The sequence below is a fragment of the Mustela erminea genome, chromosome 9 (genome assembly GCF_009829155.1).
Source record: "Mustela erminea isolate mMusErm1 chromosome 9, mMusErm1.Pri, whole genome shotgun sequence".
Taxonomy (NCBI): Eukaryota; Metazoa; Chordata; class Mammalia; order Carnivora; family Mustelidae; genus Mustela; species Mustela erminea.
Window position 1 is genome coordinate 47,230,084 of NC_045622.1, and position 25,537 is coordinate 47,255,620.

At 39.1% G+C, this 25,537-nt stretch overlaps 1 protein-coding gene and 1 long non-coding RNA gene across 2 annotated transcripts in view; one reads left to right on the plus strand and one right to left on the minus strand.

Annotated features, from left to right (window-relative positions):
- The window catches only part of ANKRD42 (ankyrin repeat domain 42), a gene marked incomplete at its 5' end in the record, with an annotated part of 56,380 nt that extends 34,781 nt beyond the window's left edge, over positions 1-21,599 (minus strand). The window contains 5 exons of the mRNA XM_032359712.1: positions 5,238-5,373; positions 7,098-7,217; positions 10,680-10,787; positions 18,339-18,502; positions 20,540-21,599. Coding sequence (XP_032215603.1) covers positions 5,238-5,373; positions 7,098-7,217; positions 10,680-10,787; positions 18,339-18,502; positions 20,540-21,599 — 1,588 coding nt within the window. The remainder of the gene's footprint in view (positions 1-5,237; positions 5,374-7,097; positions 7,218-10,679; positions 10,788-18,338; positions 18,503-20,539) is intronic.
- A 5-nt stretch (positions 21,600-21,604) lies between these two features.
- On the plus strand, positions 21,605-24,383 carry LOC116599683. The gene is made up of 4 exons (XR_004289448.1): positions 21,605-21,811; positions 22,566-22,627; positions 22,797-22,835; positions 23,497-24,383. It is a non-coding gene; the product is annotated as an uncharacterized LOC116599683 (long non-coding RNA).
- Positions 24,384-25,537: the final 1,154 nt, after the last annotated feature.

Here is a 25,537-nt window from a genome sequence, read left to right on the forward strand (position 1 = left end):
ACTCATCAAGGAACAAAAGAGAGAGAACTCAAATAAATAAAATCAGAAATGAAATGGGAAAGGGCCACCTGGCTGGCTTAGTTGGTAGAGCACCTAACTCTTGATCTCAGAGTTATGAATTAGAGCCCCACATTCAGTGTAGAGATTACTTAAAAATTAAAAAAATATATATATTTTTAAATGACATGAAGGGTGCCTGGGTGGCTCAGTGGGTTAAGCCTCTGCCTTCGGTTCAGGTCATGATCGCAGGGTCCTGGGATCAAGCCCCACATCAGGCTCTCTGCTCAGCGAGGAGCCTGCTTCCTCTTCTCTCTCTGCCTATCTCTCTGCCTACTTGTGATCTGTCAAAATAGGAGAGGGGAGGTGGGGGAAATTGGAAGGGGAGGTGAACCATGAGAGACTAGGGACTCTGAAAAACAATCTGAGGGTTTTTTGAAGGGGTGGGGGGTGGGAGGTCGGGGTACCAGGTGATGGGTATTATAGAGGGCACGGATTGCATGGAGCACTGGGTGTGGTGCAAAAATAATGAATGCTGTTATGCTGAAAATAAAAAATAAATTAAAAAAAGAAAAAAAAATCATATGTCAACAAATTGGGAGAACCCAGGAAAAAAATAAAGGATAAATTCCTTGAAATATAAAATCTTCCAAAACTGAATTAGGAAGAAATTTAAAAAGTTGAACACACTATTTACTAGTAAAAAATTGAACTAGTAATCTAAAAACTCCCAACAAACAAATGTCCAGGATCAGAAGGATTTATAAGAAAATTCTACCAAAGATTTAAGAGAGTTAACACCTATTCTCCTCAAAATATTCCAGAAAATAGGAGAGGAAGAAAAACCTCCAACTTTATTCTTAGAGGCCAGCATTGCCCTGATACCAAAACCAAAGACACTACAAAAAAAAAAAAAAAAAAAATCACAAAACAAAAAAAACTACAGGCCCATATCTCTGATAAAGATAGACACAGAAATTCAACAAAATGTTAGCATACTGAATTCAACAATTCATTAAAAAGTTCCCCCACCACAATAAAATGAGATTTATTCCAGGGAGCAAGGATGGTTCAATATTAACAAATCCATCAATGTGAAACATCACATTAGGAAGAGAAAGGATAAAAACAAGAAGATCGGGGTGCCTGGGTGGCTCAGTGGGTTAAGCCTCTGCCTTCAGCTCAGGTCATGATCTCAGGGTCGTGGGATCGAGCACCGCATCGGACTCTGCTCAGCAGGGAGTCTGCTTCCCCCCTTCTCTCTCTGCCTGTCTCTCTGCCTACTTGTAATCTCCATCTGTCAAATAAATAAATAAAATCTTAAAAAAAAACATTAAAATCATCTCACTAGATACAGAAAAAGCATCTGACAAAACACAACATCCGTTCATGATAAAAACTCTCAACAAAGTGGGTGGAAAGGAAACATACTCAGCATAATATAAGCCAGATATGACAAAGCCACGGTCAACATCATACTCACTGCTGATGAACTAAGAGCCTCTCTCTCTTTTTTTTTTTTTTTTAATATTTTATTTATTTATTTAACAGAGAGAGAACACAAGCAGGAGGAGTGTCAGGCAGAGGTAGAGGGAGAAGCAGGCCCTTGCTGAGCAGGGAACCTGATGCAGGGCCCATTCCCAGGATCCTGGAATCATGACGTGAGCCAAAGGCAGACACTCAACAAAGATGTCTACTCTCACCACTTTAATTCAACAGAGTACTCCCAAGTCCTAGCCACAGCAATCAGACAAGAAAAACAAAGGCATCTAAATCAGTAAGGAAGTAGTAAAATTGTCACTATTTGCAGATGACCTGATACTATACCTAAAAAGCCCCAAGGATGCCACCAAAAAAACTGTTAGAGGTAATAAATGAAGTTAGTAAAGTTGTAGGATATAAAATTAATACACAGCATTCAGGTGCATTTCTATACACAAATAATGAAGCAGGAAAAAGAGAAATTAAGAATCTACAATTGCACTAAAAAGAATAAAATACCTAGGAGTAAATTTAACCAAGGAGGTAAAAGACCTGTACTCTAAAAACCTTAAGATGACAGTGAAAGAAACTGAAAATAACACAAGCAAATGGAAAAATACACCAGGCTCATGGATTGGAAAAAATCAATATTGATAAAATCTTCACACTACCCAAAGCAATCTACAGACTAAATGCAATCCCTATCAAAATACCAACATTATTTTTCACAAAACTAGTACAAATAAAAATTTAAACAAATAAAATTTGAATGGAACCACAAAAAAAAACACAAAAAGCTAAAGTAATCTTGAGAAACAAAGCTAGAGGTATCACAATCCCAGATTTCAAGAATAACTACAAAACTATAGCAATAAAAACAATATGGTACCAGACACATACATCAATGGAACAGAATAGATAGCCCAGAAATAAATCCACAATTACATAGTCAATTAATCTACAACAAAGGAGTCAAGAATATACAATAGGGAAAAGACAATCACTTCAGGGGCACCTGGGTGGCTCAGTGGGTTAAGCCTCTGCCTTCAGCTCAGGTCATGATCCCAGGGTCCTGGGATTGAGTCCCGCATCGGGCTCTCTGCTGAGCAGAGAGCCTGCTTTCCTCTCTCTCTCTCTCTCTCTGCCTGCCTCTCTGCCTACTTGTGATCTCTCTCTGTCAAATAAATAAATAAAATCTTTAAAAAAAAAAAAAAGAAAAAAAGACAATCACTTCAATAAATGGCACTGAGAAAACTGGACAGCAACATGTAAAAGGATTTAACTAGACCACTTTCTTACACCATACACAAAAATAAACTCAAAATGGATTAAAGAACTGAATGTGAGACCTGAAATCATAAAACCCCTAAAAGAAAACAAAGGCAGTAATCTCTTCACCATGGGCCTTAGCAACATTTTTATCGATACATCTCCTCATGCTAAAAAGTAAAAGAAAATAAGCTACTGGGACTATGCCAAAATAAAAAGCTTTTGTAGAGGAAACATCAACAAAACAAAAAGGCAACCTACTGAATGGACAAGGATATCTGCAAATGATATCCAATAAGGGGGTTAATAACCAAAATATATAAAGAACTTATACAACTCAACGCTAAAAATACAAGTAATACTATTAAAAATGGGAAGAGGATCTGAACAGACATTTTCCAAAGAAAATGTACAGATGGCCAACAGGCACATGAAAAGATGCTCAACATCATTCATCATCAGGGAAATGCAAATCAAAACCACAATGAGATATCACCTCATACAAGTCAAAATGGCTGGCATCAAAAAAAAAGAAATAACAAGGGACACCTGGGTGGCTTAGTAGGTTAAGCCTCTGCCTGGGATCAAGCCCTGCATCAGGCTCTCTGCTCAGCAAGGAGCCTGCTTCCTCCTCTCTCTCTCTCTGTCTCTCTGCCTATCTCTCTGCCTACTTGTGATCTCTGTCTGTCAAATAAATTTTTTTAAAAATCTTTAAACAAAAAGAAATAAGTTTTGGAGAGGATGTGAAGAAAAGGGATCTCTCACATACCATTCGTGCAAATGTAAATTGGTGCAATTACTGGGGAAAAGAGGTATTTTGGGTTTTTTTGAAGAAACTCAAAAAAATAAAAAATAGCAATATCATATGATCCAGTAACTCCATTACTGGGTATTTACCCAGAGAAAATGAAAACACTAATTCAAAAAAATATACGCACCCCTATGTTTACTGTAGCCATATTTACAATAGCCAAGATATGGAAACAACCTAAGTGTCCGTAGACAGATGAATGGATAAAGAAGAAGTGGTATATATATCTACATATAGATAGATAGACAGATGCAATGGAATATTATTCAGCCATAAAAAAATGAAATCTTACCATTTTCAACAATACGGATGGAACTGGAGAGTATTCTCCAGTTAGATGAGGATGTTAGAGAGATGAGGCCAAAGAGGTATATAAGAACCATATTAGAGGGACGCCTGGGTGGCTCAGTTGGTTCAGCTGTCTTTGGCCCAGGTCATGATCCCAGTGTCCTGGGATTGAGTCCCACATCCAGCTCCTTGCTCAGCAGGGAGCCTGCTTCTCCCTCTGCCTCTGCCTGCCTATGCTCGCCTTCTCACTCTCCCTCTCTCTGACAAATAAATAAATAAAATCTTAAAAAAAAAAAAGAACCAAATTAGAAAGGTATAGCATGCCAAGCTAAGAAATTAGAGCTCCTCAGAAATCTATGGAGTATTTAAGCAACAGAGTGATTTGATCAAACCTGTTCATATCATTCTGCCTACACTTCCCCTTCATTTGTTTGCTACTTAAGATTCTTTAAAGACATAATTCAAGTATCATTTTTAGTAATCCTCACTCCACCCTCACTATGATCTAACCCTCATCTGCATTTCTACAGCACCTCTTGGGAGAAGACAGGGTGTTTAGAGTATAGGTTGCAACTGGCCAGCTAATTGCAGGAAGTTAGCAAATTAACACAAATACGCTAGCGTCTACTATTTATACTATTTCTTATAAGCAGCAGTCTGGGAAGTGGAGCTGCATGAAGTTAAAAAATAATAACACTGGACAGAAGATGAAGGAAATAGCTGGTGCGAAGAGTAAATCCAGTTCAGTTTTGCCAATTTCTCTTTTGCTGATATGGCTCCAGAAAGAAAATCACATGACAGGTGTATAACACAGGCATAAGAATAAAAAATGTTCATGACAACATATTTACTACTTTAGTTTTCTGAAGGACTGTTAGAATGATGACAGTTAAAAAAATTTTTTTAAAGATTTTCATTTATTTGACACAGAGAGAGGGACAGTGGGAGAGGGAACACAAGCAGGGGGAGTGGCAGAGGAAGAAGCCAACTCCCTGCTGAGCAGGGAGCCTGATGTGGGGCTCGATCCTAGAACCCTGGGATCATGACCTGAGCCAAAGGCAAGAATATTAACAACTGAGCCACCCAGGTGCCCTGACAGTTTAAATTTCTTAAACACAATCAATCATTTAAAAGTTTACATTAACAGGGCGCCTGGGTGGCTCAGTGGGTTAGGCCGCTGCCTTCGGCTCGGGTCTTGATCTCAGGGTCCTGGGATGGAGTCCCGCATCGGGCTCTCTGCTTGCCAGGGAGCCTGCTTCCTCCTCTCTCTCTCTGCCTGCCTCTCTGCCTACTTGTGATCTCTCTCTGTCAAATAAATAAATTTAAAAATCTTAAAAAAAAAAAAAAGTTTACATTAACAAAAAACTAAAACATTTGCTTTTGTGAATACCTGGAAGGTTTCCGTTATAGTCCACATCTTCTATTCCACATCCCCATTTAACTAGAAGCTGCAAACAGCCAAGTCGCCCATGAAAAGCTGCATAGTGCACAGGCTTCCATTCTCTCTTATCAGTCACACTGGGATCCTAGGGATAACATTCACAAGAACTCAGTTTCTCTCCATTTGAGGAGAAACAGTAAGTCTAGCAGCTTAATTCTGCAAATGAAAACTATAAGTCAAAAAAAAAGGCAAAAAAGACCTATAAGGCAAACAATAAATGTAGTAGAAAAATTTACTACTACCACCGATTTAAACATGAGCTAATAAAATTTTATAAAATGGTTTTTTTATAAAGAACACAACTTGATCCATAAAAATAATTTTTTTTTAAAGATTTTATTTATTTATTTGACAGACAGAGATCACAAGTAGGCAGAGAGGCGGGGGGGGGGGGGGGGGGGGGGGGCGCAGGGGGCGGGGAGCAGGCTCCCTGCTGAGCAGAGAGTCAGATGCGCAGCTGGATGCCAGGACTTTGGGATCATGACCTGAGCCGAAGGCATAGGCTTTAACCCACTGAACCATCCAGGCGCCCCCATAAAAATAGTTTTTAAAAAGGAACTTAACTAAGGGTGCCTGTGTGGCACATCGGTTGAGTGCCTGACTCTTGGTTTCAGCTCAGGTCGCGGGATCTAGCTAAGCTGTGCTCCGCACTCAGCATAGTCTGCTTGGGATTCTCTCTCCCTCTTTCCCATACCCCCCCTTCTCTCAAATTAATAAATAAATCATGGGGCGCCCAGGTGGCAGTCCATTGAGCATCACACCCTTGCTTTCCACTCAGGTCATGATCTCATGGTTGTGGGATCAAGCCCCACGTGTGGCTGCATGATCGGCAAAGACTTTGCTTGGGATTCCCATTGCCTCTTGCTCTGCCCCTCCCACTCATGCTCTCTCCCCCTCTAAAATAAATAAATCTTTTAAAATAAATAAATGTGGGGCACCTGGGTGGCTCAGTTTGTTGAGCAACTGCCTTTGGCTCAGGTCATGATCCCGGACTTCCAGGATCGAGTCCCGCATCGGGCTCCCAGCTCTTTGGGGAGTCTGCTTCTCCCTCTGATCTTCTCCTCTCTCATGCACTCTCTCACTCATTCTCTCTCAAATAAATAAATAAAATTTTAAAATAAAATAAAATAAATGTGAAGATTTATTTATTTTAAAATAAATAAATATTCAAGGGGAAAAAAGGGAACTTAACTAGTCATTTTACTGGTCACAGGCTTCTGACCAATAAAATGAAAGGGAAGGATTCAATGGTCCAATCATATCCTTGAAAGCATAAAGAGTTAATAAAAAAAAATACTTAATAGGCCCTTTACTTTTTCTCTAATTATAGAAACACCAACTCTTACCATAATGTCTTCAATAAAAGTAGTTCTTCTAAGTTTTTTTTTACAACCACTAAGTAATAATGAAAATAAATATCACAATGAATGAAATTTCTGGAGATAAAAATCACCTTCTAAATCAGTGTATGAAATAAGTTACAAAAAAATAGGTAAACACACAGAAATTCATAAAGATATATAATCACTGGCTGAAATGGGTTTGGAAGCTTCAGAATCTTCCCAGTTAAACTCTGAATCGACATGAAGAACCCCCAGCCTCTGAAATCCTTTGTATAGCTAAACTGGGATTTTTTGAAGCTTTATCTAAATTATTGCTCCTGTGTTTAAAGACAGAAAAGCTAAAGAGAGAGATCAAATTGCTCTGATCATAAAAGGAATTTAAAAAGTCAGGAAGAGATAACTAGCTACTAAATGCTATTCCATCTATATGATCACACATTCTCGCATATTAACAGGAATCTCTCACCACTCCACTTCGAAGCATTATTTGTAAAGTGAAAGAATGTCCATGTGTTGCAGCAAGGTGTAAAGGAGTGCATCCACGATCATCTTGAGATGCCAGATTTGCTCCGTTGATTATGAGAGCCTAAAAATAGAGAAATAACACTGAGTGTACATAAATATAAATGTTAAATCATGAATGCAGATGTGTAATAGGCAAGCAATTTATCAACCTATGGCTACATTATGTAAGTTCTTATATATGTGCCATAGATAAAGTATGAGAAATTCTTAGATAATCTTAAGAAAATACTTAAGATCTTTTTTAACCTTGCCTAGGAGATATTTATAATACCAGATTTCACATTCTGATTTCAACATGTACATACGATTTATAAGGTACACAGAGATTAATAACCACTAAGCTAAATACTTTAATACTAAACTAATAAACTAAAAAGTAAACTGTCACTATTTCAAAAGCAGAATCTTTTATTAACTAGGTTTTGAATACACTGTAGGAGGATTTCATTATTAAAGTAACTCGTTCTAGCTCCGAATCAAATTTCTAACTGCATCTGAGGAAATTCCATCTGAATTTTCAATCAGCCTAGTTTCTGTATAAGGATTATATCATAAACACAGCACACCCCTCTATGTAATATACCAAGTAATCTGTTTAAAAGAATTACTAGTTAATATTTTTTAGTTGTACTCCCTCAGAACTTTTTTTAAAAAAGACTTTATTTATTTATTTGACAGACAGATCTCAAGTAGGCCAAGAGGCAGGCAGGGGTTGTGGGGGGAAGCAGGCTCCCCACTGAGCAGAGAGCCCAATGCAGAGCTCAAACCCAGGACCCTGAGACCATGACCTGAGCCGAAGGCAGAGGCTTAACCCACTGAGCCATCCAGGCATCCCTCCCTTAAACCTTTTTTAACCAGTATTTATTTACCAGTATCTTAGCAAAGGACTCCATCATAGCTCATATTAAAAGCTTTAAGAATAGTCTTCATAATTAACAAACTAGTCAATAATCATCACAAAGCACACACTGAATATTTACTGCACTTTAAAAATCACTACAAGGAATATGAAGACATGTCAATTTAGAGAATTAGGACATATGTAGAGACAATGATAATCAATTATACAAAGCAGTCCTTGATAATCAACAACCACACAGTACAGTACAAAAAAAGTACCACAAAATCTCTGAGAATGAAAAGATCCCTTTGAGGGAGACAAGGACAATCAGGGCTATGGGAATGGTTTGATTGCTTAGAGGAAGGAAAGCATCAACTAAAGCTTTATTTGACCCCGATATTCCCTGAAGTTACTATTTTATTTCCTTTTTCAGTGCCTACTTCTCAAATTAATACCTCAATGCCTCAACTCCAAATCAACCTGCAAACAAGATGGCGTCCTACCACTACATGGAAATTCAGCAAACCTCACCCTATAGTGACTCTCAAGTCCACTGGCATTTCCTTACATCCCGTAACTCTGACACTCAGCCTAACTATTCTTCCCTCATTTGCATAGTCCAGTGCATCCTGGCTCTCTATCTGACTTCCTCCTCCAAATTCTTTACTCATTTCTCTGCTTCCTACCATCACTACTAGTAACATTCTTCAACATTCAATCTTCAACACTCTATTCTCTTTCCTATACATTATTACTCCTTAAATTTTTGTCTCCAGCACCCTTTTCAACTGCCTGGATCTTCTGCACCCAAATGTCCTATAAGCCCCCTAAACAACATGTACCAAAATGAATTCAATATTTTTGCTCCCATATCTCTCTTGCTTTTCAGATTTCCCTATCTGTAGTGTCATTATTATCTGCCATACTGCCTCAAAACTTTAAAATTTTCACTCTATTATGTCAACACCTGCTTTTCAAGATGGCTTCTGTCATTTTCTTTCTTTCCCACTGCCACCACCTAATTTCTCCCTCTGTGGGTAGTGATGACACCAAAAGTCTCTAACTGGTCTTCTTCCCTCCAGACTGTTTCCTCATCCTAGGTAAGCCCAGATACATCTTGTTAGAATAATTTCCTGAAATACTGCTTTCATTACTGTTACTGTTACTTTCATTACTGTCCTCTGTTAATGTGCATGTGTATGTATGCATAAGTATGCATGGGTGATATATGTAAGAGTATATATTAGTACACATATAAAAACTCTTACACAAATGAATCTTAATTCTCCTTCTAAGACATTTTACCTATCTGGCTATCCAAACTTAATTCATAACAGTATACAACAACAAAACATCTACAACTTAGTCAGGCTCATACAATAGTTTACCCCTTGAACACATCTAATTTTTCCAATTTAAGTACTACACATAGAATTAGAGCATAGAGATTCATAAAATAAAACCTAAGTTCAAATTCTGGTTTTGTCACTTACTTAGGCAAGGTACTTAACTTTCAGAATCTGATTCTTTATCTATAAAAAGGGGACTCCTAAAATTTCTGTATTAAATGAAGTGATGAATGGAAAACCATAATTCACACATAAAAAATAATAATCATTTTTTATTGCTCCTTACTTTCTGAACTCAACCTGTTCTTTTTGGCTTAATTGAATTTTTATTGTCTCCATTAATGATTTCTCTATCTCCTTCTAATCATTAAGACCTTAATCATAGACTGTACTTTGTACTGTTTTGTAACTCACTGAGTAGAGAACCTCTCATTCCAAGTAGAATCTCAGGCTTCTTAGAGGGAGGAACCATTTGCTTATACAATTTTGTATTCCTCCAAATTCCAGTCTACTTCAGTACATTGATTATATCCAGTTAATCTAATAAGCTAGATCCTGCACATATTAATGTGAAATTCTGGCCAGGAAATACATTAAATAAGAAATTTAAGGCATGACAGGCTATTAAGGAGATAATCTGGACATGTCTGAGACATCCCTTTAAGACAACCTATCATGGGACGCCTGGGTGGCTCAGTTGGTTAAGCAGCTGCCTTCGGCTCAGGTCATGATCCCAGCATCCTGAGATCAAGTCCCGCATCGGGCTCCTTGTTCCGTGGGGAGCCTGCTTCTCCCTCTGCCTCTGCTGCCACTCTGCCTGCCTGTGTGCGCTTGCTCTCTCTCTCTCTCTCTCTGGCAAATAAATAAATAAAATATTTTTTTTTTAAAAAAAAGATGACCTGGGGCGCCTGGGTGGCTCCGTGGGTTAAGCCGCTGCCTTTGGCTCAGGTCATGATCTCAGGGTCCTGGGATGGAGTCCCGCATTGGGCTCTCTGCTCAGCAGGGAGCCTGCTTCCCTCTCTTTCTCTCTGCCTGCCTCTCTGTCTACTGTGATCTCTCTCTGTCAAATAAATAAATAAAATCTTAAAAAAAAAAAAAGATGACCTATCAGATAGCCAATTACTTCAAAGATAAAAGGATCCCAGTCTTACACAATTTGTTTAAGCTGTATTTGGTACCAAATATCTGAGCCGTGGAATTCAGTAAGTACTCGTTTAGGACAAAGAACTAAATTTATGGGTCATATTATTATAATAAAAACAATAGCCCAACAAAATTAAGCTAAAGTTATTAAATGTACTGATTTTTTAAAAGTAATCAAAATTATTATTACCTGCATACAAGCATCCTGACCTCTGATTGCAGCTATGTGAGCTGCTGTCCAACCTCTCATGGTTACTTGTGTGATATCAGCTCCATGCCAGAGGAGCCAATGAAGACACTAAATTAAGAAAATAACATGTTAACAAGTTATAAGTCGGATTTTTTTGAACATCTTTAGATCTTTGAAATTTAGTCTATTATCATGAAATACCATAGCCTGGGAAGCATCATAAGTAAGTGAGGGGGCTAGTTTTAAGAAAAACAAAAGCGTAAGAACAATGATATGGTAACCACTTGGCCTTATTATTGGGTCAACAATAGGGAACAGTGGGAGCTTTGGCAAACTGGAGATCTCATTCCTTGTCCATAAGGTATAAATGCTACTTAATCCCAGCCAGTTGTTACTATAAGTGAAATGTTAATCCAAATCTTATATTTCACCCATATTGTGTAAGCCAAACAAAACACATCTGCAAGTCATATTCACTCAAAAGCTGCCAATTTGCAACCTCTGCCACAAATCTTTAAATGAGCCTGGATGCTTCTGTATCAGAGCAAACATTGTTATTTTGGTGATATTTGCTAAAAAAAGGAAAAAAAGTGGCTTACAAAAAAAAGGGGGAGAGTCAAATGCATCTTCATTTAATATTTTAATTAATGTAAATCTCAATAAAATACAGTACTAGAGTTCTGTGCCACATATGATGTTACTGTTTTTATATGTTCAAGTTTGGGGATTCTATCTTCAAGAAGTTTCTTTTTAAAGAATTGGTTGTATCTTTAGTATACACTGTCATATTAAGTCATAGCCATTATCATTTGTTGAAAGGCTTAACATTTAGTTATCATTGGCCTGTCACAGAGATAAGCAGCCAAGAAAATAAAAAGATTTAAAAGAAGCTCAGTGTCACTACTAATCACAGTAAGTCACCCATTTATCAACAAATATTTATGGAGAGACTACTACATGCTAACATTATTCAGTTATAGGAAAATAAAAACCACTGGAAACATTCATGTAACTAGTTTTCTATTTCTCCTGGGTAAATATGTAGGTAGGATTACCGGAACATAGGTAAGTATATGTTCAATTTTATAAGAAACAGCCACACTCTCTTCCCAAGTAGCTATACCATTTTACATTTCTACTAGCAGTATATACGAGTTGCAGCTGCTCCATATTCTTGCCAATATTGGTAGTATCATTTTTTGTTTTTTGTTTTGCCATTCTAATAGGAATGTGTTGGCATCTGATTGTGTTTTTAGTTTACATTACCTTAATGGCTAATGATGTTGAATACCTTTTCATGTGCTTGATTGCCATCCATATGTCCCTTCCAAGTGTCAAAGTCATTTGACCTTTTTTTTTTTTTTTAAGATATTATTTATTTATTTGACAGAGAGTTCACAAGTAGGCAAAGAGATAGGCAGAGAGAGGGGGAAGCAGGCTCCCTGCTCAGCAGAGAACCCAATGAGGGGCTTGACCCCAGGACCCTGAGATCATGACCCGAGCCAAAGGCAGAGGCTTCAACCCACTGAGCCACCCAGGCACCCCATCTACCCATTTTTTTAATTGAGTTTTTTTATTTCTTACTATGGAACTATTAGAGTTTCATATGTTCTGGTTATAAATTCTTAAGAGATGTGATTTGCAAAGATTTTTCTCTAATGTTTTCTTCTAGAAGCTTTAGAACATTACATGTTGCATTTGTTTATGATCTGTTTTGAATACATTCTTACATAAGGTGCCAAATATATCATATTCTCACATATTACTGTTCCATTGTGCCAGTACCATTTAATGAAAACACTATCTGTTCTCCATTGGACCTCATTTGCATCTTTGTCAAAAGTCTACTGATCAGGGCACCCAGTTACTACTGATCATTAACACCCAGTTAATGTCTGCCTTCAGCTCAGGTCATGATTTCAGGGTCCTGGGATCAAGTCCTACATCGGGCTCCCTGCTCAGCGGAAAGTCTGCTTCTCTCTTTCCCTCTGCTCCACCCCCAGCTCCCTGCCACTTGTGCTCTCTCTCTCTCAAATAAATAAATAAAATCTTTTCTTTTTTTTTTTTTTAATCAACTGATCAATCTTACTGATGTGGCTAAGAGCCAGAAATGGCTAAGTGAGGAGCTTGAAAAATACCCCCCAAAGAAGCAGTGATAAAACTAGACAAAGTAGGGGCTCCTCAGTGGCTCAGTCAATTAAGCATCTGACTTCGGCTCAAGTCATGCATGATCTCAGGGTCCTGGGATCGAGCCCTAGGTCAGACTCCACCCTCAGCAGGGATTCTTGATTGTCCCTCTCCCTCTGCCACTCCTCTCACTCATGTGTGTGTGCCTGCACGCACTCTCTCTCTCAAATAAATAAATACAATCTTTAAAAAAAAACCAAAACTAGGCAAAGTTGTCAAAAACAACAATGTAAAGACTCTGAGAATGTCAGAGGCACTAAACAAAATAAGCAGTGTTAACTCAAGAAGATGTTCTGAATCTCAATAAGAACAGGTGGAGTCAGCAACAGAAAGCCTGGGACTACAACTATCCCTAACCCGAGCTACATGGTGCAGAAGTTCTACCCAGCGGACCACTCCATTGCCCTGCTGGAAGGAATAAAGACTCCATGTCCACGCACAAAGTCAAAAACAAGTCCAACCTTTGGCGCCAAAAACCTGGGAAAGCCAACATTAGCACTCACCTGAAGTCACAATACTGGTGAAGACAAACAACAAAAGACCACCCAGAAAATTAATGAACAAAATCCAAGAAATGAGACAACAAGTGGGCCTTGCTAAGATTCCCCTTAACCCTTGTCATCTACAAGGCTAGGTACATGTACAAAATTGCTTATATTCAGGAAATACTGAAGAGGGCCCAAGTTGGCTAGACATTCCTGCTAAATCTAAGGCCTTGTAAACACATTTGGGAAAAACAACAACAACAACAACAACAACAAAGTCAAATTGACCTGTAAACTGGACTTTGAAAACATTCTTCAAGCCACACACAGACTCAGCAAAAGATTAATCCTTACTAGGTAAAGGTATTCAAGCACAACCTCTGATCAATCACTGATCCAAGAGTGACCCCTAGCCAGACTTAAAAATACTAACAAGAATTTTTAAAAACCAAAACAAACAAATTTAAAAAACGGTGTAGTGACTACATATTGTGGGGAAACAGACTCCACACAATTAGTCCAAGCAAGTCAACAAGCAAATACACAGCAATAAGCACATCTGGGACGGATGCAGTGAATAGGAACAGAATTAAAAGCTGCTACAATAGATAATCTAAAATGTACAGTTTTCAAAATGTCTAGGCAAACTAAAAAATTATGAGATTATGGGCAGCGGGGGAGACAACAATCAATAGAAACTATCTCTAAGAGGGCCCAGATGTTGGACTTAGTGTGACTTCAAAGCATCCATTATAAATAGCTCCAGAGAACTGAAACAACTTTTAAAAGAATTGATATCTAAAGAATTAAAGTATGATGACAATGACTCATTCAATAGAAAATACAGACAAACAGAAATAAGAGAAAGATAAATACCATATGATCTATCTTTTACTTGTAATTTAAGAAACAAAACAAATGAGCAAAGGAAAAAAAGACAAACCAAGAAACAGACTCTTAACTATAGAGAACAAAATGATAGTTATCAGAGAAGCAGTAGGTGGAGAGTGGCTGAAATAGGTGATGGGGATGAAAGAGTACACTTTTGAAAAAATATATATATGGGTGCCTACCTAGCTCAGTCAGTGGAGCGTGTGAGTTCAAGCCCAATGTTGGATGTAGAGATTATTTAAAATAAAATAAAATAAAATCTTCAGTGGTGAGCCATTGGATGGCTCAGTCAGTTAACTATCTGCCTTAAGCCCAGGTCATGATCCTAGGGTCCTGAGATAGAGCCCAATATCAGTCTCCCTGCTCAGCAGGGAGCCTGCTTCTCCCTACCCCTCTGCTGTTCCCCCTGCTTGTACTCTCTCCCTCTTAGTCAAATAAATAAATAAATAAAATCTTTAAAAACAATTTTTTACACACAAACACTCATAAAAATGTGTTAACTGAATTAAAGTTTTGCCTAATTCACAATACGTTTGGGAAACAATTCAACGTTCAGGATAAAAATAAATTTTATGAAATTTAAATAAAACTATAAATATCTCTGTTTTTGAGACTATAATTTATAGTACATTTATTTATAAAGATTCATTTTAATTTTGAATTTTAATTATTCTGTGACCATGAATATTCAAATATTGATTCACATCCACATACATGATATACTATTGTATTTTCAAAGTTAACTTCAAAAATGTGAAAGATGTAATACAATTGAAAAAAAAAAAGGAAAAAAATGTACAAAGAGACAAATTATTTTTTCAAAAAAATAAATAAGGAAAAGAAATTCTGGCAGTGAAAAATATACCTGAAATAAAGTTTACCACAGGGGGCTCAAGAACTGATATCATCTGACACAAGGAAAAGAACTGAAGTCTAAGAAAGCAGGTTTTACCAGTTGTTTATTTAGTAACCATTTCATATTACCAACATAAGTACCACAGCCTTAAGATATTTCAGAGAGGGAGTGCCTGGGTGGCTCAGTCATTAAATGTCTACCTTCGGCTCAGGTCAGGATCCCAAGCTTCTGGGATGGAGCCCTGCATCAGGTTCCCTGCTCAGCGGGAAGCCTGCTTCTCACTCTCCCACTCCTCCCGCTTGTGTTCCCTCTCTCGTTCTCTCTCTGTGTCAAATAAATTTAAAAATTCTTAAAAAAAAAAAGATATTTCAGAAAGGATAACAAAATGTAAAAGCATTGATGTAGTACTCAAGCAGATAATTAGGAGATGATCTTTACATGGGAAGGTAGAAAGTCACCAAAATCTTTTGGTTTAGATTTATTTTTGTTAAAATTTCAACAAACATTTCTGGAATATCTGTTACACACTGTTCTAGACACTTAAAATAAAAATTTTTTTAATTTTTTAAAAATCAAAAAATTCAGCAATACAGCCAACATTTATTATGAATCCAATATGCCAGACATTATGCCAGATGCTGGGGGAAAAAAAGAGGAATAAAACCTAAATGGTACCTTCAAAAAGCTCAAAACTCTAAAAGAGCTTCAGGGTGATAAATTCAATGTGATACATACAAACAAATACAATTTTTTAAATATGTGTAAGACTTAAGGGTAGATCCTAGGTAGTTTATTGGGGAATGTAAGGGGGGTGGGGAACACAGAGGCTTTACCAAGTGGGTGCTGCCTGGCCTAGTTTTCAACCAAGAAACCAGTAAGAAGAGATGAGACTAAGCAGATAAAAACAACATAAGTTTACAGTAACATGAAACAGCAGACTTGTGTAGGACATGACAGTAGTCACCAGTACTACAGAGTAAAACAAGTATGATGGGAGATGAGGTTGGAGAGAGAAGTCCCTTCTAGTAAATATCTTAAACTTTATAATAACTTATGGGGGACTGCGTCACTACATGGACTTAAGTAACATCAGATATTAGTTTTAGAGGGATAACTTTATACTGAATATGAACTAAAGGTGGATGAGACAGAAAAGAAGAAATCAATTAGATCTAAAGCAATGGCTTAGAGGACGGAGAGGACAAACTCAGGAGATGAAGATGGAACAAAATCAAGGATCTGGTAATCAGTTCTCACTACATCAATATGCATTATGAAGTACACCTTCAGACAAATGTTGATACTGTGTTTGCTTCTGGAAACAAGTCAATAATGATGCAAAGTCATTAGCCTGGAAAACTAAGAAAGGGAGGGAAAAGGATACTGGTTTAGTTTTAGACCAATGTGAGATCCTATCAGATATGCCTGAGGTGTTGATCAAGCACCTGATACATAAGCCAGAGTTCAAGAGAAAAAGCAAACCAATGAATTATTCTGTAGTAGCAGTAAAGCCAAGAAACTCTAAAAGACGACCTAAAGAAAGGATATAAAGTAGGAGAGAAAAGGTCATTAGCAGAGGAATAAAAAAATGCCTCTATTTGTAGAGCAGGCAGAGGACATTAATCAAAAAAGACCGAGAGTAATCAGAAAGGATGAAGGATACCAGGAAAGAGAGGAAACCCCATCTTATTTGATTATGGCAGAGTGAGATCACTACTTCTTCCTCTCTTAGCAATCATTAAAAAAAAAAAAAAAAAGGCAAGATAAGCAGGAAGAACACCCATCTTTGATGAAACTAGGACTGACATCTGAAGCCAGAGAAGAGATGGGAGATCCACCAAAGTCGATCCAGAAGGGATGTGGAAGGAAACAGAAAAAAATACCCACCCAGGGTTATAAACTCACAAAGAACTGTCAAGGCACATTTCTCCTAGGTGAAAGGGAGCCGCTAAAAGGCCAAAGCAAAAATCCTGTTTACAACAGTTCAAGCAGGGCACACAAACTGGTGGAGAGTATAAAGTTATCGTTCTCAAACTAATTATCTGATATTACTTGAAACCTTCCTTAAGTCCAAAACCCATCCCCTACAGGATAAAGTTCAAGCTATTTAATATAATCCTCAGGACCAGATTTGGTTCCAAGAAGCAGAGAAGCCCAAACAGGAAATCACACAGAGAAACCATATTCAGAGAAAGCAGTCTCTGTGTGTCTGGAGCAATAAGAGACTTTGTACTGAACAGAACCACTGCAGCCTACAGGCTGTAGTCACGAAAATAAGCTCCACACAATCTTGAATCATGAAGAAAAAGTCCAGGTGGCTTTTCACACAACCCAAGAGAAAGTCTGCATAAAAATATTCACCAAGCACTGCCTGTACTAGCTGAAAATGGAAACCAACTAAATAGCCATCAATCAAAAAGTGGATAAATTCTGATATTAATCTAAGTAGATGGTATTGTAACATGTCTCAAAGAAATGGAGTACATAAATGTAACCACATAGTTAAGACTCCAAAACACATCATTGAACACAAAAAGCTACAAGATGATACACATAGTATGATGTCATTTATATAAAATGTCATTAAAAACAATGCTATAATCATATGTAATAACAACATATGAGTTGGGAGGAGAGGAATGGCACCTGAAGGGAGTGCTAAGGGACTTCACACGCAACTATAATATTCCATCTCTTTTTTAAAAATCTAAAATAACTATAGGAAAAATTTTAGGATTGACAGAACTGGATATTCCCATGCTACCGTCTATAAATTACCCTCCATGCTTGCCTTTGGAACACAGTAACTACATTGTGAGGAATCACAAACAAGCCCAGGTGGAGAGACTTCACATAAAAACCCACATGGAGAGGAATTAAGGTGGCCAGGGTGTAGCTAGCATCTTCTACCAGACACCTGCATGAACAAGCCTTCAGAAGATTCCAGACTCAGCATTTAAATCTTCTAGCTGAAGCCCAACACATCACAAAACAGGACAAGCTGTCCCTGAGATCCAAACTCCTAATTTACTCCTGAGCACCAATGGCCATTTCATCCCACTACCTTTTGAGACAATTTGTTACAAAGGCACAGTAACCAGAACAACAAATATTACAACGAAATGAAAAGAAAAAAATATTTCCAGTGCCTAGTATAAAGTCTCAGTCCTATTTGCTAAATTTCAAAATTGCTAACAGTTGTAAACTTACTTCAGTTTAATAATTTATACAGCCTCTTACCTCCAAACTTCCAGAATGTGCTGCCCAATGTAAAGGGGTAAACTTATGGAGAATGTCTGCTTCATTTATGCTGGCTCCTCGTTCTATTATATCTGAAAGCTGCTTTACATCTCCAGCCCGTACAGCATCATGTATGTTACCAAAATGCACTTTCTTCCGGGCACCTATTGAAAATCAAATTAACATATATCACAAAACTTTAAAAAAAAAAAAAAGACTAAAGCAATGATTCAACAGAAAGCACAAAATCACTTTGGCTTTCCAAACAATTTACTACAAAGATGTTTGTGATTAACAGTTCAATCACACTTCCATTTCAGCTCTAACACATAAAAAGCACAGAAGTTATCACTCCCATAGGTAAAGAAAAAGCTGGACAAAAGGAAAATCAACAACTTTTCTTGGACTCATCAGAGAACCAAGGTCTCAGAGCCAGTTGCCTCCCTGAGTCTGGACACACAAATACAGAGAAACACAAACAAGTTCAGCTTACCTGGAGCAAAAGCCACTGGAGCCATAAACTTCCAAGCACTGAAATGGTAATTTTGACAAACTGCTAGAGGCTGGGCAAGTATTAGCCTACGAATGAGAAACTCTCGAGGGCTACAGTCTTAGAACGCCCCCACATTTTCATAGATTTTACCCTACCAGTGTAAATCCCACCAGGTTATCACTGTGAAAAGAATTACTTCACGTCTTTGGCAGGGAAAGGGGGAAAGTAACCATTCTGAAATACACCCAGTGCATTCTCCACAAGAGAGACCTACTCTCCAGTGATTTTAACAGAGCCCTAACTCACATAGGCTGATATATTCCACAATCTTTTTCTTATCCTTCTCACTTGTACTACACTAAGAAAGGAATGGCAGGTCACAATGTTTACTTCATAACACTCCAGCGGTCTTATATTTTACAATTTAATGTTCCAAACATCAAAGCTACATTGTGACTGTGAAATTTTTTTTTAAGATTTTATTTATTTGTCAGAGAGAGAGAGGGAGAGCGAGCTAGCACAGGCAGACAGAATGGCAGGCAGAGGCAGAGGGAGAAGCAGGCTACCTGCTGAGCAAGGAGCCGGATGTGGGACTCCATCCCAGAACGCTGGGATCATGACCTGAGCCGAAGGCAGCTGCTTAACCAACTGAGCCACCCAGGCGTCCCTGTGACTGTGAAATATTTTAAGCCAGAAGCAACAAAGGTACCTAAGCATGAACAGTTGCTGGAAGAGAAAGAAGAAGAGAATTTAATCAAAGTATATCCTGAACAAAAAGGCATGATTCCTGACCTCAAATGGTTTTTTAATTTTTGGTAGATAATCTATGCAATCTATACTACTATTTATCTATGTATATGTCCTTTCTCCACAACTCAAATGCTAATTTCTTGAGGGCTAGTATAATATCTTATAGCACTCCTTAACAAAATGCTGCACATTTTACTCAAAAATCCTTTCTGAGTATCTACCATGTGCCAAGCACTGTCATAATATCTTTCCCTGCCTACACCTTAACCCTTTCCTTTTTCAATATTATCACAGTGTTTGGCAGGCAGAAGCTAAGACAGTGAACAGGATATAAGAAACCATACCACCTGGCCTCGAATGCTTGGGAGTATTTTTCTTTGGGGGCTATAATGTATCAGAGAAAAGGACTGAGTCTCAAAAAATTAAGTCATTAAGGGTGTTATCAATAGTCCTTGCTCAAACCAAGATGGCACAAGAATCTCACAGCCACACAAGTTTCCCGGTCAGTTCTCAATAACAGCACACGACCAGGGAAAAAAGCACCAGTGATGGCATTATCCAGGGGGAAATAATAGGATTTAAGGAGAGGATGGAAGAAAAGTTAACTAAGGGAAAGGGAGAGTCAATAGAGTGGAAGGGAGAAAACTAGGTAAGTCTAAAGTCATCTCCAGAGGGTCAAATGCTGCAGAGAAGCCAAGAGTCTAATATTTAACAAGCGTTTATGTCAGTCTGGACTAGAAGTCTCAGGAATAGTGCAGGTGGAAAGAATGAGAGGAAAGCTGGAGTGAAGAAGGATAAGAAACAAGTGAACAGCTTTGGGACCCACTTAAAACAAGTCAATTAAGGGAAATCAGGAGTCACAACTGAGAAAGGAAACTGCCAGAAAGGGCCAAAGCAGATGTGGATGAAATCAGAAAAGAGTGGCAGAGACAAAGGCAAGCGAAGTAGTCTGACTCACACGGGTTTGCACTCTCCCTAGAGGAGGTGGAAGGGCCCGAATCGGAAGCCCCTGGCATGGTGCGATCCCTCGGACTCCGGGGAAGACCCGAGTCCAGGCCCCCGCTGCTGCGGCGGTCTTCACTTGCTGTCACCCACGAGCCACTGCAGTGGCTGCCTTCGTCGTCGCTAAGACTGGGTACCTGATCCTCCCGGATTTTCTCCCAAGAGTTCCCGCTGCGGAAGCCCTCGTCTATACGTTCTCTCTCCCAGAAGCCACGGAGGCAGCGGCTGGCGTCTACGCTGACGCTCACCCCGGAGGAGTCGCTGGCCGCGTAACCGCGGTCTTCACTTACTCCCTCCCAGGAATTACTGAGGCTGTGGCCGCCATCGACACTCCCTTCCTCCCAAGAGCCACTGAGGCGGCGTCTGCAGTAGTCACTGCCTCTCTCCCCGAAGTGGCTGAGTTGGGGGTCCGGGACTACTCTAACACCCTCCCAAGAATCACTGAAGCACAGGCCGCGGTCTTCTCTGACCAGTCCCTCGCAGTCACTAGTTTGGTGGCTCCCGACTTCACTTAAATTCACGTCGCTGCTGCTGCAGCTTTGGTCTCCCCTTACTCTCTCCCAGGAGCTACTGTGACGGCGCCCACCGTCTCCCGTAACTCTCTCCAGAGAGACACTGCCCAGGTCTTCACTAACTCTTCTAGAGTCACTGCCGGAGAAACCGATGTCTTCACTTAGTCTTCTGCTAGAGTCCCTACAGAGGTGGCCGCCGTCTTCACGGATTCTTTCCCTGTCTTCGCTGGGACTACAGTCCTGGTCTTCGCTAACTCTCTGCCTTAATTGGCCCCGGCGTTGGCCGTGTCGGCCGTTTATCCTCCACACGCGGTGGCTACTGAGGCGGCCGCCGTCTTCGGCCGCTACTCCCCGCGAGTCGCTCCGGCGGCGGCCGCCGTGGGCTAGTACCCTCTCCTCCAAGTTGCTTTCCAGCCTCCCGACTCCAGCCAACCTGTTGGAGGTGCGCTGGAGCCGCTGCCTTGGAAACGGGTAAACTTCCGGCGTGCTGCGGTCATTTCCTGTTCCTCACGGTCTTGCGTCACTTCCGGCTTCCCCTCCACCTTTTCCTAGGCTTCGCCTCTAGAGACGTCGGAGGGTGGTAAGGACCGGTTTTTGTGAAATTCCGTACGGCCTCACATCCAAATTATCTAGGCCCTTTTTCTCCAATGGCCTAGCATCCGTCGCGCTTTCCATGGCTCAGCGAAGCAGGTGGAGGTTCCAGGACTGCAGTTTGCGTAGGTGACCTGTGTCGCGCGGGCCGGGTGGGGCCTTTCTTCGTCCTTGACAAATCTAGTATAGTTTCTCAGTGCTCGCTGGAACATCGGAGGAAATAGGTTCTTACCTTAGCGATTCACAGGTGTGGAGAAAGACCCAAAGGAAAAGTTAGCAGCTGCAGCTGCTTTCATTATTGAATGCTTATTAGTGCCAGGCTCTTCGGTAATTGCTTGGTACTTAATTCTCAATAATTTTTGTAAGGTAGGTGTTGTCTCTGGTTTGTAGGTTAGCCGATTCAAGGTATCAGTAATTCGTTAAGGACAAACAGGTAAGTTACGGAACCAGTATAAACACAGGTCAGTAGTCAGAAGACTGCCCCAGGGTTCCTGACTCCCAAATCCAAGGCTCCTTTTAATGTAAAATGTTCACTTTCAGCAGTTTGGCCCAAATCTTTTTATCCAACCTTATTGCTTAACATATATTCTTCCATTCACTCTTTATTGAAAATACCCGGGTGGGGCCAGGGGCCGCGAGGCACTTGGGTGGCTCAGTTGGTAGAGCACGCGACTTTGATCTCAGAGAGACGTTCCAGCCCCACGTTGGGCGTGGAGCCTTCTTAAAAAAAGAAAATTAGAAGAAAATACATGGGTCGGATTTAGTGCTAGCAGCAGAGAATACAGTAGAATTCTCTGCCCTCCAAGGGTATCACCCACCTTAGTTCCCCTTTCAACTTTTTTTTTTTCCCCTTTCCCCATCCTTCTTTCTTTGCCACAGGTTTTGTTCTTAAACACATTTGGGAAATTACCCTGACCCTGTCTTATCTCTCTTGAAGTACAGTAAGTTGACTTTAACTTCCATAGCCTCTTGTAATAGTGGTAATACTAATAATTGCCATTTGCTGAGTTCCTGTGAGTCTGACACTATACTAAGTACTTTCTGTTAGTTTTGTTATTTAATCCTAACATAACCTATCCGAACCGTATTATTCTTCCTTTTTACAGATAGAGACAAAAAGCACCAGTTATGCCTGAAGATTCACAGCTAGTAAGTATTAAGTACCTGAATTAGGTATCCAACCTAGATCTTTGATTTTTGCTGGACATACTTCTCAAAGTCTCTGAATTTCCGCAGCCTTTATTAGACCACTTTTCACATTATTTTAAAATTACCTATTTAACAGTTGGTCTTCACCCTGACTCCCCAAGGACTCTGAGCTTCTGGGAGGTAGGGACTGTGGAGAGCTTAGTAGCTGTGGTGTGGGTTAGGAAGTGGCTTGATGGTCAGTTGTTTGTTGTGGATGAACTGAGAGAATGAAAATCATCTTTTTTTTTAAGATTTTATTTATTTATTTGACAGATCACAAGTAGGCAGAGAGGCAGGCAAAGAGACAGGGGGAAGCAGGCTCCCTGCTGAGCAGAAAGCCCAATGTGGGGCTCGATCCCAGGACCCTGGGATCATGACCTGAGCGGCAGGCAGAGGCTTTAACCCACTGAGCTACCCAGGTGCCCCGAAAATCATCTTTTTTACAGCTAGGAGGGAATTTGGGATTAGTCATCCCAGTCTGCTTATTTTTAGAAATAGAGCAACTGAGGTGTTTTGTTTTCTCAGACATCAATTGAGTTATTTTAATAGGGGCCAGTTTCTATGCTAAATGATTTACAAATAGTTTCAGACTTAATCTCTATTATTATTTCTGTTTTTACAGATGAAGAAACTGCTCACATTTGGCCAAGATCACATAATAGGAAGTGGGGAATTGGAACTCACTCTGACTGACTCCAAATTAATAGAGAGTTTGTAGCCACTTACATAATAATGGTAAAGGTTTCATTTGTTGCTATATGGGTAAATTCATTGAGGGTCAGCACATCCTCAAAGGATGCACAAATGGCAGGAAGGATTAGAAAAGAAAACCAAAACAGCAGAGAAGCAGAAAAAAGAAAATCTCCCAAAATAAACGTAAAGGAATTAAAAATAAGATATTCATGAAATAGAAAATAAAATTGATGATAATGCCTTCTGTTTGAAAAGGACAATAAATAGACAACAAATCTAAAGAAAACGATATTTGGAAAAAAGGGAACATATTTCAGGTAAGAGGGACTTCGAAAATTGGAAGTGAATCTAGAATAGTCTTATATGGATAATCTTGAAAATTGACCTGGACAATTTTCTAGGAAAATACACATCCCGAAAAATTGGCTGTACAGTTAGAAAACCATAATGAACTGATAATCATGAAAGAATGCCCTATATATCCCTGACGAAGGTCACCAGGAACAAAGCATAGAGAAGAATGGGAGTGTGTCCCAACTATGAAAGGAACATAACCATAGCAGAATCTAAAAGATAGTAAAATAAAATATAGCTCAGTCTCACTTAAAAATACATGCAAAAAAAAAGAAAAACCTAACCTAGCAGTGCATTTAGAGAATAATGTCATAACCAAGTTGGGTTAATCGTACCTGTACAAGGATGGTCAACATTAGACAGGTAATGAAAATCTTCTACATTAGTAGATAAAGGGGAAAACTATATAACTTTAATTGATACTGAAAAAACACTTGAGAAATTAACATCTATTACTGATTTTTTTTTTTTTTTTTTAATTTTTATAATAAGGAACAAAAGGAAGTTTGCTTAACTGGATGAAGGGTATCAACCAGCAATAAAGAAACTTAATTTCATGATCCAGGTTATATTTTCTGTCATTCATACAATTCAACATTGTTCTGAGAATTTTGGATCCAGTATAGTATGGATCCAGTAAGTGAGATAAGGTATGAAATTAGCAAGAAATTAAGATAAATTATATCGTTTACTTGGAAAATCAATAAGATTGCATTGTCAGGAAGATGGTAAGCTCTCAGCAACATACAGATGATTTTTTTTTAATTTTTTTTTTTTTTTTTTTTTTTTTTTTTTTTGACAGAGAGAGATCACAAGTAGGCAGAGAGGCAGGCAGAGAGAGAGGAGGAAGCAGGCTCCCCGCTGAGCAGAGAGCCTGATGTGGGGCTCGATCCCAGGACCCTGGGATCATGACCTGAGCCGAAGGCAGAGGCTTTAACCCACTGAGCCTCCCAGGCACCCCCAGATGATTTTTTATAAACGATATAATCAACTTTTAAATGTAAAGAACTCACATTAGCACCAACAATGGTGAAACATTCTAGAAATCTATCAAGAAATAAGCCAAACCTACATTAAAAATACGTAAAACTAGAATTAGAATAAATGGAAAGATACGCTTTATCCCTAGGTGAGTAGGCTCAGTGTTTAAAGATGAGATTCTCCTCAGATTATAAATTCGTTGCATTTCAATTAAAAATTCTAACAATTTTTAATGGAAAAAAAGGGCGATTTTTTTTTAAAGAAAAGCCATACTTTTTTTAAGATTTTATTTATTTATTTGACAGAGATCGTAAGTAGGCAGAGAGGCAGGCAGAGGGGGAGGGGAAGGGAGGCTCCCTGCTGAGTAGAAAGCCTGATGTGGGGCTGGGTCCCAGAACCCTGAGACCATGACCTGAGCCAAAGGCAGAGGCTTTAACCCACTGAGCCACCCAGGCGCCCCACAAGTTGATTTTTTTATCTCAAAGAATGTAGGTGCAAGATTAACCAAAATGTTTTTTTTAAAATAAGAATGAGAACTCACCCAAATACCCATCAGAACTACAAAGCTAGGGTATGTATAACAGGGAGGTAACTGGAATAGGACTGGATAAGTAGTGGAACAAACTAGAATTCAG